Here is a 16,918-nt window from a genome sequence, read left to right as displayed (position 1 = left end):
TTTTCTTACAACCGAGCTATCCCATGGCTGGAAGTGGACAGGTGCCAATGCAGGATTTGTTCTCAAACTAAAAGCAAAGGAGAATTATCACAGCTGTTCAGAAAACAGACACATAATTTGTACTCCACTGCAACAAGTAGCAAATGTGCAAGGTGGGAAGGAGGTGGAGTCTGGGATGCTCAGCTGGTGCCTATCCCTGAAGTGCCATGGAAGCTTTGCTGGCCTTGGCTGGCAGGTAGGCAGGACAGCCTGATCTCCTTGGCTTCTACCCTGAGATGTTTGTTCAAAGCACTTTTGGGAAGTTTGATAATGAGCTGGGCACTGTTGACCTTCTCACACCTGATTTTGGTGTGTACAGGGATAAGATAGGAAGGTGCAGTGCCAGGGGTTGGTACTTTCAGCCATGGGATCGTTTGTCCTTCACCTCTGAGTCCATCTTTCACTGCAGTGTGAACCAGACCAGTTTTGCAGTAGATCAGTGGCATTCTGAAGTTCACACTAAACTTTCTGTTCTTTCTGGGAGTAATAACAATGGCTAACAATGGATTTTTCTGTGTGGGCTGCTTTCCCCTTGCAAATCTCTCCAGCATTTAAATGAAGATACAGTAGCCACTGTTCATATATTAATCTCCTTGATGACAAAGCCACCTCTTTGTTCTGGTGTCTCTCCTAATACAAGTTATACCATAAAACTTGTATCTAGGATTTGCTTCAATCACAGTCTTACATTCCTGAGACACTGATGTAATGCAGATTATCCAGAAAGATTGGTGTGTGCCAAAGTAACTGTTCCCAAGGTGGAGTATACTGCATACAGCACCATAAATTATCAAATAATTAAGTTCTCCTGTTGTATTTTCAAAGCTTCATCTTAACACGCTGATTTATGGGTGAAATTACTAAAAATACTGCCTGATAGTTGCCAAATCGGTCTTTAACCAGTTCCTCATTTAAAGATGAACTTTAAGCCCAACCTTGCAAACCCTGGCCTTGCAGACAATTATCCTTAGACCTAACAGAGCTTTGAAAGTCCTTGACTGGGGGCCAACTCTGAGACTTTTTTTGGTCATTCTAGCTGACACTTGATAATCTTTCTGGCAATCTGCAGTTACAATTTGCTTAATAAAATGTGCCTGGAAAACACTGGAGGTGTTTCCTGGTGCAGTTATCTCAAAGATCAGGAATCTGTGACCACAAGCCTCCCACCAGCTTTGAGGACCAGAGTAGAATGGTGGAGGTGATCCAAGTTTGTACCTGTGGCAAATTTGCATGGGTGATATCCAGTCTGTTTGCAGCAGAATTCGACCACTAACTCACCCAGCATTGCTGGAGGTAATGAATGAGAGTGTCCAGGTGCTCCTGGTGGAACATGCCCAAGGTTCTGCTTCACCTCTGAGAGGACAGGTCAGATCCAAACCCCTGCAAAGCATTTGGCAGTTCTCTGACAGGAGAGTGAAGGTCAGCAGTCAGGTTTGTGGCACAGTGAGATAACACAGTGTGTTTCTTTTTATTCAGGAGCTGTGAGTGCAGCCCCCCAAAGCCATCAATCAGGATTAGAAATTACACAAGGAGAAAAAATCTGGTGTGAGACCAAACCAAACAGTCTCCAGAACTAATACTCTATTAATAGCTCACACTTGACTATTGTAAAATGTAACACAAAAATCACCTTTCCACGTGGTGTTTCTCTCATGGCACAGTGATGAAATGAGTGTATTTAATGGCTTGAGCTGAGCCTCCAGAGTTTGCTCACCTCTAAAGCAGTGTGACACACTCCTGGCTGCTGCTGGGACAGATCCACAGTTCACTGAACTTAGTGACTGCCTTCCACTAAATTCAGAGTAACTTTGTCTGCAACCCCTGCATGATTTAGCATTTGTATCTGGTTTAAAAACTAAATAAGTAAATAGTTCCCTAGTAGGTACATTAAATTAGCTGAAACTTGGGCATGTTCCAAACTGGCTTCCTAACAGGGATGCTCGGGGTGTATCAGGAGCTGTTTCCTTGTGACAGACTCTCACTGGTCACACTTTTGCTGTGTGTTCATGTCTTGAGTAGCTGTTGGTTGGGTTTACATGCAGCTGCATGGGATGCAGTGGGGATGTTTGATATCTGACTGTATTGACTGTGATTTGGTATCTCAGCTGAAGAAAAACCAACTCCTGGCAATGTCTAGGATGAAGCTCAACATCTGTTTGCTCTGATTTCATAACAGATTTCCGTATTGCCTTTGTAAAATTGACCCTGGAAGTAATGATTTTTCCTGGTGAAACCCAGGCTGGAACAGCAGCTGGGAGAGCCTCTGCTCTGGCTTCTGTGCACAGGCAAGGTCTGAGCTCTGCTGTCCCTCTCTCTGGTTTTCCTGCAAGGGATGAGTGACCATTTCTGACATATCCTGAGTAAGGGAGAAGTAATTGAGGAGGAACAAGTGCAAAGAGAACTGAGTTGAAGGGTGAGATGAAAGTGTCATTCAGATACAACAAATCAGGGAAAGAGAGAGCCTGTCTGGCCCAAGTCAGCTGCCCACCTTCTGCACCTGATGAAACCCAAGAGCTCAAGCCTTACTCATGAAATGAATAGTCAGGAAATGAATCCACCATCTGAGACCCCAAATCTGTCTCACTCCATGTCACAATGGAAGGAGAATCACTTAGTCCTGAGGTGCAAGAGATTGTCACCATACCCCTTGGAGTCCTCCCTGTATCAGCACAGCAAAGGCAGGGCTGCACTTTCATCCCTAAAATAGCTCGCTGAACACTGCTAAGTGCTAAAGGAATCACTGCTCCCTGTGCCAGCACTTCTCCTACCCATTGCTCTAGACAGCCACAATTCCCATAAAGGCATCACTGACACACAACAGCTTCACAGAGCCCTTTAAAGCAAGAAAAGTGGATGAGGGAATATACAGGATAAGCTGCTTAACATCTAAAAGAAAGAGGACAGCAATAACCCCAAAAAGGTGCCAAGTGATACACTGCAAAGTAAACTGGGTGGCCAATTAGAAGGAATCAAGTCATGGTTGTGATGAGATTAGTGTCATCTACAGAGACTTGATTCAAAGTCCATTGAAGCCAGTGGAAAAACTCTGCCTGGCTCTTTGAAATGGGCCCTGGTGTTCCTCTGCTTTATTATTTAAAGGCACCGCTTCCACCCCATGGAGCAAGTCTGTAACTCCACATGTCTCCATAGTGGGGGAAAAGAGGCTGCATTTCCTTGTAGCTCCTGCTTATTCATACTGTATTCTGTGAGTAAAAAGTGGTCTTTGAAAAAGTGTTTAGAGATGGCCAGTGGTCCTGGAGAAACTCCCAGCTCTGTTATTGTGTTAAATCTGAGCTGTTGAATTCTCAGCAGCCTAGTGCAAGGAGACTCATTATTTCCTCCAGATTTTTTGTACAGAGCTGAAATGTAAATGAAAACAAGCTTTTCCCCAGATTTGTCCCACTAACTCCCTCTGTTCAGTTTTAGCATCATCAAAAAGTTTTGTGGAAGTGAATCCTTTTTGACACCACAGCCTGGACAGGGAAGACAAAGCAGGAACAACTTTTGGAAACATCTCACGTGTCTGTTCTGTGCAGTGTTGCTCCTGACAGTCACACTTTGCAGTGTCCTCGTGCATCCCTGTCAGTACTGCAGGAAAACCAGGGTGATTCAAAGGGTGCAGATCTAATTAGAGCTAATTAACAAGCCTGTAGTCACAGCTAAGCAGCACTTATGCATTTCTGCTGATATGTTAATCATGACCACGCCTGTGACAGCAGTGAGAAGTGGCTGCCAGCACAGGGATCTCATCTGGAGTGTTTTTCACTCAGTCCTGAGCCTGGAGTTGAGTTTTTCTCAGGGAGATATGGGATGGCTGCTCCTGGCCCTGCCCTGCTTTCATTCACCCCTTTTTTGTTGCTCTAGGTTACATCGAAGCCGCTGTGATCCCTGCGGGTGCCCGGCGGATCAGAGTGGTTGAGGACAAACCTGCTCACAGCTTTCTGGGTAAAAAGAAAAAAGTAAAAATGTTTTAATTAAAATCCAGCTCTGTTTTCTTTTAAAAATGACCCTTCTCTAAGCGACTTGTAAGGTTTGTTGCTGCCAGGGAGGGATTGGTGATTTGAGTCTTGCTGCAATCTCTGCTTTTGTGGCTTGGTTTCATGATGTTTGTGATGTGATAGTATGTGACACTTACAGTCCCTGTGCAACCTGGAAGGACCAGAGAGTACTTTTATATACAGACAGAAGAGTTCCTGAGCAGAACTTGGCAGTGGCTTGCACAGGGCTGCCAGGAGCACACAGCACTTCAGGAGGGAGTGGGGAAGAGAACAGTGTGTTTAGAGAAGGGAATGGCAGAGGTACTGATAGGAAGGCGCCCAGCTCAGTCTGAAGCAGAGGCAGGACAGGGCAGCTGATATCCCTCAGTAACCTGCTGCCATTTCCTACAGCAGCACTGAACCCAAGACCTGATCCTGCATTCTGAGATGGGCTTGGCTGCAGCCTCTAGTCCACTTGCCTCTATTTTATCAGGCAAAAAAATTTGTTTAATCCTCTTGTGGTTTCTACTTCTGCATTCCTTTAGAGGGGAACAGGCATCCTCTCCTCCTTTTCCTATTGGGAAAAAATGGTTTAGACGTGGCTGATGGGTAGGATTTGCATGTGAGGTTGTTGTAGGGCAGAGTCTGTCAATGAATTTGTTGTTCAGTTACTCATTGCATAAATTAAAGGTCAGAATGGCATTTGTAAAGTGCAGCCAGTCAGTTACACTGAGGATCTGTTAGTCTGATCTTCTGCCTCTTCTCTCCAATGTTTGAGGCATTTCCATCTCTGTCATTACTGTGCAATAGATAAAGGGTTTTATCCCCCTCTGCTTCTAGGGAGTCCAAGATACAGAAATGCTAATGCCCCATTAGCCCTGAATTTACACAGGAAGCCTGTGGCAGAGCAGAGGCTTCAAAGAAAATTGGCCAAGATCCAAAAAAACCCAACATTGTCCCAGAGCTGCATGGCCATGGACTTGCTTCCAGAGAGGAAGGAACTCTGAGAGGATTGCAGAGCTTGTCACTCTCTCATTTGTGGAAGAGGAAACTGAGGTGTTGTAACTTGCTCATGGCTATGCAGGGAGTCAGAACAAAGTTCAGACCTTGGTCTCTGATTTCCACATCTTTTGCTTGTAATTCTTCATCTCCAGCCAAAAGGAGATGTTCATATCCAGCTCTGGAATATCGGATGCTGCTGAAAATGTTTGCATAGTGGCTGTGTCAGGGTTTCAGCTCTAGTGCTATTGATTTTCTGTCTTGAGATGTTGCTGCAGTTGGTAATATCACTGGGAAAGATGTTTTTGTTCTCTTTCATTCCAGATTCAGGGGGAAAAAGGAGGGCAGATTATGTCATTCAGCTGCCCTTTGATTAAAACCATTGGCATTTGTGCCACTTCTTGGTAGGAAGGAATATCACCACTGCTCCTGTTTCCATAACGCTTTAGCCAGAGGATCCCGCCTACACATGAGATGTTTGACATAGCAAAGCCTGGTGGAATAATGGGAGCCAGTGTTTCTTTGGGTTTTGCAAGTGCTCTGCCTTCTGGAAACCAGGCTTTTTGTTTGTCTTGGTGGGGTTTGCACAGGGTATTTGGGCTTTGGCAGATAGCAGAGCACTGAGAGTCTTACATGAGTTAGAAACTGCCCTTCCTTGAGACAACATAATCTTGACTAAAGCAGATGGTTCCCCACTGGGTGGTGAGGATTAAGATTGTGTATTTTTGAGAGCAGGAGCTGGCCCTGTTTGCATCACATAAAGATAGATAAAAATCTGGCTCTTTTAAAACTTTTAGTGCTTTCAGCTCTTTGTTTCATGGTCAGGAGCCAGGAGAACCTCTCTAAGCTTTCCAAGGTTTTCTCTTTCAAGGAACACTCAACACAAAGAAAAGATACCCAATGCCTTGCTGAACTGAGATGAAGAATAGTAGCAGGAGGGTTCCATAGGGCAATAAAGATGACCAAGAAAGAAACCTCAATCACTCTTAAATTCAGGTCTGAGTGTGGAAGGATTTTCTATTTCAATAGCACTGACAAAGCTGAGTCCAATCAGGTCTTATTTCTACTCAGAACCAGGTACAACATTCTGGAAGGAAGCCCAGCATAATTTGGAATCATTATTCCATGTGCTGGGAGCAGTGCCTGAAGAATTTCCCTCCACCTACAGGCAACCCACGCTGGCTGCCTTGGCTGGCTGTAACTCTCAAAAACCACCTTGAACAGGAAATGCCTGGGCAGTTTGTGTCCACAGGCTGGGAAGCAAGCTGGAGAGACCCAAGGTGGAAATAAAGATCTGAGTGGATGCCAGGTTTAGAAGTTGATTGGTCAGTTCTTGCCTTCCAGCCAACAAGAAAAACAGAAGTTACAGGTTGTTGCTGGGATTCCTATTCCTCCTCCTCTTCTACTGTACGAATTTGAGTTTAGTTCTGTCACCTCTGGGGCAGGGCACACAGCCAGTGGTTGTGTGTGGCAAAAGCCATTGGAGTTCCCTGTGTCTGAGACATGGAAGGTTTTGTAGCTGCAGCAGTGATCTTGCTGATGGAGTAATGGAGGCAAACAGCAATGGAAACACTTTGGCCCAAGTGCTCTGCTCAGTCCCCAGTGCAATTCCTGCAATCCTTGAAGAGCACCTTTGGGAACAGGTCTGTTTCCAAATTCTCCATCTCCTCAGCCACTAAGGGCTGCGGTGCCTGCAATCAAAATCAAACCCTGCCCAGAAAAGAGGTTCAAAAGATGAAACGTTGGTTTTCATCAGCAAATTATCTCCCTTTGATGGTGAGCTGGAACCAAAGCATGACTTAAGTCACTCAAACTCTTAGACAGTTTGGAGCACATGCTGGACTATCTTTCCTAGTCAGCCATGCTGCTTGGAGATAGTTTTATCTCACCCACAACTTTGATCTGCCTGGAAGCCACTAGGTCTTGGCAGAGGAAAGCAATCCTGCTTCAGAATTGTGTCTGCAGCTTGCAGAAGGTACTTTGTAAACTGAGGAACAAAGCAGAAAGAGAAGTGAGCCACAGGGAGAGACACATTGCTGCAGCATGCAAATGCCAGGACACCATCTTACCCCTGGGCTGTGTGCCAGGGGAAACTTTCCTCAGAAAAAATACTCTTCCACTTCAGTTCCCCTTCACCCTGATTTTGGAGTCTCTGCTGGCACTCTGAGAGCTGTCAGGAAGGTTGTGTGCAGCAGGACAGATATCCACCTTTTTCCAGGATTCCCAATGTTCCCAGTGTAGATGCAGAGAACCTTGTGACCTCCACATGCTCCAGATTCCCCCCAAGTTCAGACCTCACAAATAAAATAAACAAATATATATATATATATATATATATATATATGTCCTAAACACACCCAGGAGGGTTTGCTGGCTATGGAGGCTTAATCCAAAGGGATGACAATAGGAGACTTCCCATTGACTTCCAAAGGCTTTAAACAGCTTCTCTTTCCTTCTTGCAACACACTCAGTTAAGTGAGGACAAAGTTCTTTACTGGAAGAGGATAAAATAGGCATGAGATGCTAGAGGTTAAAAAAACATCTTGTTAAAGGCTTAGCCAAAAGACACAGTTAACCTTGAACTAAGGAAGCCCAGTAACACGTGGGATATTCTGTCTGTCTGCTGTCAGGGCAGATTTGATCACAGTGAATGGATCTCCACAAAGGGGCCTGGCACTTTCTGCTGCAGCAGGGTCTGCCAATTTTCTCTTCCCTCAGTGCATCACACCAACATCTGGATAACTCTGCTTCCGTTCTAACACAGAAAACACATCAATCCCTAAATCAGCTTCCACTGATGAGTCAACAGTAATGTGATGCCCTTATGGCTGGAGTTGTCTTTGAGTGTTTGAAGGACATCAGTGATCCTGATGCAAAAGTTGGGCTAGAAGAAAGGACACACAAGTCCAAGTATCTTTTCTTCTCAATATTCATCTTTCTTCTGAAGTTGAGCTTTCCATGTTGACCTTAGTGAGGCACAGAGGCGCAGGATGGGTGAGACCCTCCTCACCTGACCTCATACATACATCCAGCACTTGGACTCTGAAAAGAGGGTGGCCAAGTTCACATTTTGCCCACTGACCTGCCCCTGCTTTGTGACTTAACTTTTCTGTACAGCTCTAACAGCTGAATGTTAATTTTTTTTTATGTTTGGTTATGGGGCACACACAAACACAGCATCAGTTGTGTATTGCATTTGCAGTATGCACTGTATCAACAAAAATTGGATTGCTCTTTTTCTCAAGGAGAGTTTAGGAAAATGTGGTCTCAAAATCTGGAAACTGAAAGAAAATTCTGCTTGGAAATTAAATTGCAGATTTGTCTTGTTGCATTTAAAAGGAGAGTGTAGAAATAAATGATCTATGAATTTTATGTTAATTCTTCAAAATATCTTCATCAAATGAAGTACAGAATATATCCATGTTAGAAACATCACAATGGGAGAGGTTTTATTCCTTTAAACTCACATCCATTACAAGCTTTCTGCATCTTGTGCTTGAGGCACCTTGAGACAAAGGCTCAGTAGTCTGTATTGTAATTACAAATTTGCTTGCATTTCATTCCGTGGTGTTTGGTTCATTGCAGCTTTAAAAGATTCCAGTAAGAGATCCATTAACAGCGACTGGAAAATTGAGCTTCCTGGTGAGTTTCAGATCGCAGGCACCACTGTCCGGTACGTGCGAAGGGGGCTGTGGGAGAAAATCTCTGCCAAAGGACCAACTAAAATACCACTGCACTTGATGGTAACTTTATATCCTTTGTTTGTGTTTCTTAAGTGATGCAACAGAAAGGGTTTATATCCTAGCTGAAAGTTAAATTTTGATTGTTTGCTTGCTCACCACAGTGTTCTTTTGCAGCATTGCAGGGGCTGGAGAAGCCCAGCTCTCACTCAGAAAGTGATGCTCCATCCTGGGAGAACAGGCAGTGTTCATTGAGCTCATGTCCAGTGCAGGAAATCCCTGTAATGTGTCACAGGTCCATTCTAGAGGATGTAGGTTCCCAAGGACCTGAATTATTTCTTGGACATGCCTGATCACACACATAAAAGCATATTTGCTGAAATGTCTTTTCATATTATGCCAGAATGTATTCTGTGTTTAAATACTCTGTTCTCTTACAGAAGAGGTGCAAATCTAGCATTCACAGATGGTATATGTGAATTTGAATCTAAGTAATGACTTAATTACACACAAATGTTCTTTGTTTTCTCTGTATTGTTTTTTCATTTGTACGTAGTTTAAGGTGTTTTTTGACATTTTTTCTTAATGTTCAGCATAGCCCTTCTGTTAACCCAGCTTGGTATTTTGTGAACAGCTATGTGGCTGGACATGAATGAGAAGTCCACAGAGGTGAGAAGAGCTGGACTGTGGTCGCAGAGCTGTCACTGGTGGGTGACAGGGTGACCCATGGGCCAGTCCCTTAATGCTGGTGTAACCTTAACATTTGTATTTTTGAGACAGCTGTAATAATTCCTGTCTCATATATCTGTTCCTGTTTAAAAGTCTGCAGAAAGCTTTACAGGTTCTGTAGCAAGGTTTGCATAGAAAGTATATTTGTTTCTTTCATTGTTTCCTGTAACTTTTTATTCTATTCCATTTTTTTCTATGCTGTTTCTTCTCCTTGTGACTTTTTTCCATGTTTATTCTCTGAAGGCTGACTGTAAGCACTGCTAAAAAATCAGCATTCTCTCCCTTCCCTCACCTGATTTTTTTGGCTGCTGGTGTTCATTGTGCAACACTTCCTGACCCAGTTTGAAAAGCTCCAAAGATGCCTGAACTTTTCACACACACAAAAAGCTGACAGTAATATCCACTTTGTCAATACCTTCTTGGTGTCAAAATCTGCTGCACAGGGACATGAGGGGTTTTGTCTTTGCTTTCTCAGACAGATGAGTGAGTTTACAGGCTCACAGACCAGTGTCAAGCTGGATCAAAGAGGTTACAGCTGGAGTAGTCAGAGGTGCAGGGTTGAGCTCACCAGCACCTTCCTGGCTCACCTGTGTAGTCCAGGGTGTGCCCACTCAAAGAAAGTGTATTACAGGTGTATTACACCCTCTTCACCATCAGAAACATCAGCTTCTTCTGGACTTTGGCCTTAACACAAGCCTTCCCTCCTGAAACCAGGACTCTGACAAAGTACTTTGTACTGCTAAGATCTTCCCAAGCTCATGTGAGAAACAGGAGTTGCACAGGTACCGTTTGGGAGGATGCTGTGCAGGGTTCCTTTGGCAGTTCCTGGAACCTTCCAGGGCATTACTTGGTTGAGGTCCACTGCAGTAAAATCTGTATTTTGGCATTTTGTGTACCTCAACATCAGCAGAGCTTTGATTTTAAAGAAATGCTCAGTTTCCCTTCATTAAGGAGTAAGTAGCTAACGTAGGAGTGATTTTGAGCTTCTCCATGAGCTTCTCCAGATACAGACAGGCCCTTTCAGCAGGCATAAGCAGAGGAAATGTTCCTTCTTCACCTTTTTCACAGAAATTATTAAAAATGAGGAATGTAAAAATTACCAGACCATTAAAATACATGTGGTTTTAAATCACTGCCAGTGGTAAACAAAGCACGCATGAAGTCTTTGCTTCGAATCAGATACAAATCTTTTCCCTGATACAGGGTGGTGGGTTTCATTCTTTCAACACAGGAAAGGCAGGATGGTTACCAGTTCCCTCTAAATAGAAAACTGTTGTTCAAACAGTGATGGAATACACTGGACTGACAAAGAGCCAGAAGCTTCAGTCAATCCATTGTGACCTGCATTTGAAACCAATTATACACACATACACACACCCCCCAATTATATATGGCTACGAAATTGCATGAAATTGGTTTCATATGGGCCTTTAGATTCACTGGTCTCGCACCATATTGAGATAATAAGGATTTCTTTTTAGGAGTTGCTTTTTAATACTTGAGGCATTTCTCCAAGTGCATTGCTCTGTGTGTATTTCTTGGAGAAACTGGTGTTTGTGTAAGTAGGCCTGTGCTGGTCCCCCTTGTGCAACAGAGGACAACCCAACACTCCCAGAGCAGAAGGGGGCTTTAGACAAGGCTGACTGATCAGTTCTCTAGAACAGGAGTTTGTATCTCCTGCACTTCAGGAAAGCTGGGCTCAAGCTCTCTGCCTCTGCCTGTCTGGTGTTTGAATTGTGTTTAGAAAAACCAACATTGTTCTTTGAAATTGTAATGATGGCTGGCTGGTTTCAACCCTGGTATTCAGTCCTGGAAGTGAGGCTCCCTCTGTAGCTGAAGCAAAATCATTTCCTTGTTCCCCACATCCTCTGGGAGGGGCTCATCTGCCCAGGGTTCTGCCCTGTGCAGAGCAGCTCAAGGGTGCTGAGTTTGTGGAGCCCCCTCAGTGTTCACAGCACAAGCTGCCAGGACCCCTTCTTTCAGCACATTTGTGTGGTTAAATGAGCTCCTGACAGCTTTAGTGAGATTATTGGTTAAGTAGGAATGATTGTGCAAATCTGAAGGGGAAACAATTATTGTTGGGGGATAATAGCATTTGCAAATTTGTCTTTTTTCAAACAGGCAGCTGCTTGCTCCACTTATGAGAGCCTTTATTTGGTAAGGCATTGCTCTTTTTTCAGTAGGTGACAAAAGCCAGCACAATTCACCTGTCTAATGCTGCTCAGATCATGGGATAATAAGTATAAGTAGGTTTAAAGCCACAGCATGAACATTACAGTAGTACTTCTATGGCATTTGTTAATACTGTGGTAACTCAGATTCCATGGATCCTGTTCTCCGTGGGATATCTTCCAATCAGTTCTGATTCAAGCCAGGGAAAGTGAGAGCCAAATGAAGTCCAACATGTAAATCAAAACAGGACCAGTACTCTCATCTGCCCATGGTGAAAACATAAACATTTTTCTCTGTTCCTTTGTTAACAGACAGGGAATTCTGGTGTAATAACACCAGAGACATCACAAGTGATTCCATAGGAAATAGCCTGCTGTTGGAAACAGGTTTCACCTTCCTCTAGCAATATGCAGGGATGAAAATATACATTGCCAGAAGCTGTGTGATACAGCTTTTTCTTATTTCTGTTTTCTGAGACATAAAACCCTGCTGCTACAGCTTGTCAGCTGGAATAGTCATGCTTGCCTTGAGTGCCACATTCACCAGGAGACAAGGGACTTTGTGTGCTGCAGTTGTTTTTGAGAAGCATCACCTTGTTCTTTCAGATGTTTAACTCTAGATGCTCTTTAAAATGGTTGGTATATGAAAAGTGCTGATTTAATGCTTCCTGTTGTCTTTCTCTTTGAATAGCCAGTGTCCTGCTGATCACATACAAGGCTGGAAGTTATGCCTTGAATTCCAAGTTTAGACATCCCTGTGCTGCTTTAAATATTCACAAATCATAAGCAGTTCTTGCTCCTGCAGTTGCCCTGTTTTAGCAGTACCATTGTAATCTAAGTTTTCTAGATAAAGATTTGGTTGCCTTTCACAAGGTATTTATACTTTAGGGATTTTTTCCTGAGCCAGCATTTCCAGCAGTGCTATCTCAGCCTGTTGGCTCTCCCAGCACAGTGTGTTGCAACAGCCTCTCTTTTCTGCTGAACCAGGTGCTGTTATTCCACGACCAGAATTATGGAATTCATTATGAATACACCATCCCTGTAAACTATACTGCTGAAAACAGAAGTGAGCCAGAAAAGCAACAGGACTCCTTGTACATCTGGACACACAGTGGATGGGAAGGATGCAGTGTGCAGTGTGGAGGAGGTAGGGACACCAGGAAGCTTGGTGGAAATTCCTGAGTGCTGTTTGCAGCCTCCAGCCACAGGAGAGGTGGAAATTGGCCATGAAAATGGACTTTGCTGTAATGAATTCAGTGAAAGCTCATTCTCACCGGCTCTCCCTGCTCTGATCCCCATCCCCACAGTTAATTTCCAGCCAGCCTTTTGGCAGGGACACTGCTCTGTCACTGCAGATTCTGTGTGCAGCCCCAGCCCCCAGCACATTCCTGGAGCAGCATCTCACAGGTGTCCAGGCACGCTCAGGGAAAGGCCCTTCCCTCCCCAGGGATGGAGCAGGGCAGTGCTGCTGGGGCAGCTCCTGGGGATCTGCATCAGGTGCTCCCACCCAGGAGCACCTGGCAAAGCTCCTTCCCAGAGCATCCCTGGATGTGCCCAGACAGATCTGCTGCAGCCCTGGGAGTTGGTGCTGTGAGAGCAGAGGCTGCTTTGTCAGACACTGTCCATTGCATGTGCAGTGCTGGAAGGAGGAGGTTGTTCCCTGAGGAAAACAGATCATTTCCAAGCGTTCTGGGCAGTCTGTCTGCACCAGCAGCCTCAGTTATTTATGATGTGACATGACAGGAGGAAAGAGCTCATCTTCACATTTACAGGCTCACTGCCCTCAGTGCACTGAAATTACTGATGTTTTTCTGTAAATAGGACTCACTTTAGAATAGACACTCTTGCATTAAAATAATAATTTTGAAGCCATTAAACCCTCACATGAGGGAAAAGGAAATTTATTTGTGGCTCTTCTGATTTTTGTTGTAAGCCTGTTACAAATTTGAATCAAATCAGTGTCTTCCAGCATGGCTCCCACCAGCACTAGCTTGATAATTGGTCTTTTATTTTAGTTGTCCAATGCTTTTGCTACTTATCCAAGCTGAGAAGGGACTTTCTCCTTTCCATACAGATGTTTGCATATTTTTTATTAACAGAACATGAGTTATTTTTTATTTTCAGCTGCAGATGGTGAATAAACTCAATCTGACACAGTCTCAGGGTTAGAAAACAAACCTGAGAAACCAAAATTAGCAGTGAGGCAAAGTCACACAGAGCAGGAGTATCACTTTCCTTGTCACATCTGGTCACTGTCATGCTCCCTGTGGCACAGCTTTCCTGATGCCACTCCGTGGAAGGCTGAGCCCTGAGGGCCACACTGGATGAGGGAAACTCCTGGTGCACAGTTTGTGTGAGAAATGCTGGCTCCTCCAGAGATGCCTCCTGCCACAAGGATTTTAAAGCAGTATATCTGGAGGAGCAGGAGATGAGAAACAATTTGTTTTGGTGGCTTTATTTTCTCTTTGTGAAATATGAACAAGCTCAGTTAATGACTCTTGAACCTCGGTCAGTCCTTTTCATGCAGACTTCCTGCCCCGGAGCAGCAGGAGGCAGCTGTCCTGTCATTATCAGTCACATTAGCAGGGAGTGGGAGGTTGTGTCACTTCAGCACATCTGCCCGGGGTGATGACAGGGCACAGCTACCTGTGGAGGAGGAACCAGAAACGAAAACAAATTGTTTTAAAGCTCCTTTCCACGTTAAACACTAGAAGGAGAAAGCCCAGGCTGGATGCTCATGTGAAACAGTCAATTGCATGATTATTGGGGAAAGATTTGTAGCTTTTCTGGAAAAAAACCAACCCAAAACATGCCAGTACAAAGGTCAGGCAGAAGTGGAGAATAAGATTTCTTGCAGAGGTGGTAGAATACATCTGGTAGAGGGAGCAGGGAGCTCCAAGCTTTTGAGTTTTGGAGTTTTGATGAGTGGAGGTGGTTTTGTTCAGAGTTCTTTTTGATTTGGCTTCCAGGTGAGAGGAGAACCATCGTGTCCTGCACTCGGATCATTAACAAGACCATGACACTGGTGAATGACAGTGACTGCCAGCGAGTGACCCGCCCCGAGCCCCAGGTCAGGAAATGTAACACACACCCCTGCCAGTCACGGTAAGGAGTTAAAAACACTAAAACCAATATCCTTTTCCTTCAGAAACTGCCCCTTTCCAAAGCCTCCGTCTGGTGAACACAGTGCAAATGTCTCAAAGTATTGGGACACGTTAGCCACGATAAGTAAGCAGCTGTAATATTCATTTCCTTTTGTTGAGCAGGTCAGATTTTCATTACCTCAGACAAAGCCCATTTAATTTGTGGTCAGTAAGGCCAGATTCCATGCAGGCTGCCTTCATACATTGTTTGGGGATGGTTTTCTTTTTCCCTTGGTTGCCTCCTGGGAGACAGAATTTACAGTATAAAGTTAGACAAGAGTAGAGGGACTGCATATCTAACCTTTCTTTTTTTGAATCAGCACAGAATGGGGTCTGATTAACTGTCAAACAGTACTACAAAAACCCTGAAGCCAATAAATTAAATTATGATGAAACACATTTTAGATGTTTTTCTCAGTAAGGGTGCTTTTCTCCTCACTACTTATTAGAGATCTCTAAAAATAATAAAAGTTTTTTTTTTTTTTAATTTGGCAAGCACTTTCAGCTGAAATTATTTTGATCTGTGTTATATTAAAAAAGACATTTCTGGCCAAAATGACAAAAGAGAGGAAGGTAAATTAATTTGTTCAGTTTGTTTCCTGACAAAAAAGTTCACTCTTGTTCTGCGGTGATGTTTAGCATTGTAGTGTAGAAACTCCAATTTTGATAGTAGTTAGAATAACACCAGGATCAGGGGTTTGATCCATGTGTAGGCCATTCACTTCAGAGGTGGGCTCAATGATCCTTGTGGGTTCCTTCCAACTCAGAATATTCTGTGATAAAATCAATTTCAGATAAAGCCAAACAATACCTAAAAAAGCATATTCAAACCAACCTGCTGGCTGCTGCATCTTGGATAATCAGACAAGCCAGGGAAATGCACCTACAAAGCTAATCCTGCTGGCAGAGGCAATGGGGAGAACAGCAGGCAGCACACTTCCTTCTAATTAGAGCTGCACTCTGATTAAAGTGCCCTGGAGCAGGGAAATGCAGTGTCAGGTCATCCATCAATAAGGCTGGTTCAGGTTTCAGTTTCTGTCTGCACTGCCTGTTATTGCTGCTGGACAATATTGGCTGTACAGCTTGCAGTACTGAAAGGTATAATGAGATACCCTGGTGTGTAAGGAGAGCCAAAGTCCCCATGGCTTCAAGGAAACAACTGTTTCCTTCAAGAAGGAAGTCCAGTGAGGCTGGGATTTCTGTCATGCCACTCTCTCAGAAAGAAACAAAAAGCATCTGCTTGTGTTGCTGCCCTGGCATGAAGTATTTCTCCCAGATCTTTTGGAAAGCTGTCAGGAGTAGGCTGGAGTGAGCCCAGGCAGGTATAGGAGGGGTTCCAGGTGGTAGAGATGAACAAAAGCAACTTTAAAAGTTCTGGAAGTTGTGGGCAGGTTCTGCCTCTACCAGCTGAGAGCAAGGATGGGAAGTTCTGGCCGTGTCACAGCCCTGAGACCCACAGTGTGCTCTGAGGGAGGTCTCTTTGGTGCCCTCCCACCATGGCACTGCTGCCTGTCAGGGCAGTGACAGTGGGTGAGGTTAAATCACACAAAACCTCCTCAGAAAGGATTATTCTGCTCCTGTATCCCGCCTGTGTTCCTCTGGGGAATTTGGTCCAGCCCTTAATGTTATTCCAAGGTCTCTCTTCTCCTGTGTGGAGCCAGCAGGCAGTTTATGGGCACAGCTCACACAGCTCTGCCCAGCTGCAGTCAGCTCTGGCACAGGGACACTCTTGTTGGTCTATTTTTTTCAGAGCAATGACAGCAGACACTGTCAATGTGCTTAGAACCTGGAAAGGCCACAGAATCCTTGCTGATGATCTGATAGACCACACTCCCTCACTCCCTCCGTGTAGAGTACACTTTCACACTTAACATGCTTTTAACTGGAAACATTTTCAGAAGCACATTCTCTGTGCCTCTGTAGAATTTAAATTTCCACTTGCGTTTGCCCACCCAGACATTAGAAAAGCATGCTTAGCATATTCTCTGACCAAGAACATCTTAAAGAAACCATTCTCTTTCACCATGTCAATGCTTTTTTTATGAGCCCTGAATTTGTTTTAGGGTTTCAAGTAAAATTATTGTAGCATCTTGTTACAATAAGGTCCTTTCCCATTTCCACTCAGACCTAAGCCCTTCACCTGAGTTCAGAAGATGGAACAATGCTCTCCTTTCTCTGGT

At 44.2% G+C, this 16,918-nt stretch overlaps 1 protein-coding gene across 1 annotated transcript in view; it reads left to right on the top strand.

Moving 5' to 3' along the window:
- ADAMTS17 (ADAM metallopeptidase with thrombospondin type 1 motif 17) overlaps positions 1-16,918 on the top strand; it is a 151,548-nt gene that overhangs the window by 106,372 nt on the left and 28,258 nt on the right. The window contains exons 17-20 of the mRNA XM_058811469.1: positions 3,904-3,984; positions 8,601-8,758; positions 12,583-12,742; positions 14,565-14,700. Coding sequence (XP_058667452.1) covers positions 3,904-3,984; positions 8,601-8,758; positions 12,583-12,742; positions 14,565-14,700 — 535 coding nt within the window. The remainder of the gene's footprint in view (positions 1-3,903; positions 3,985-8,600; positions 8,759-12,582; positions 12,743-14,564; positions 14,701-16,918) is intronic.

Source organism: Ammospiza caudacuta, chromosome 10 (assembly GCF_027887145.1).
Source record: "Ammospiza caudacuta isolate bAmmCau1 chromosome 10, bAmmCau1.pri, whole genome shotgun sequence".
NCBI classification, from domain to species: Eukaryota; Metazoa; Chordata; class Aves; order Passeriformes; family Passerellidae; genus Ammospiza; species Ammospiza caudacuta.
This window is presented reverse-complemented; position numbering and strand designations above follow the sequence as displayed.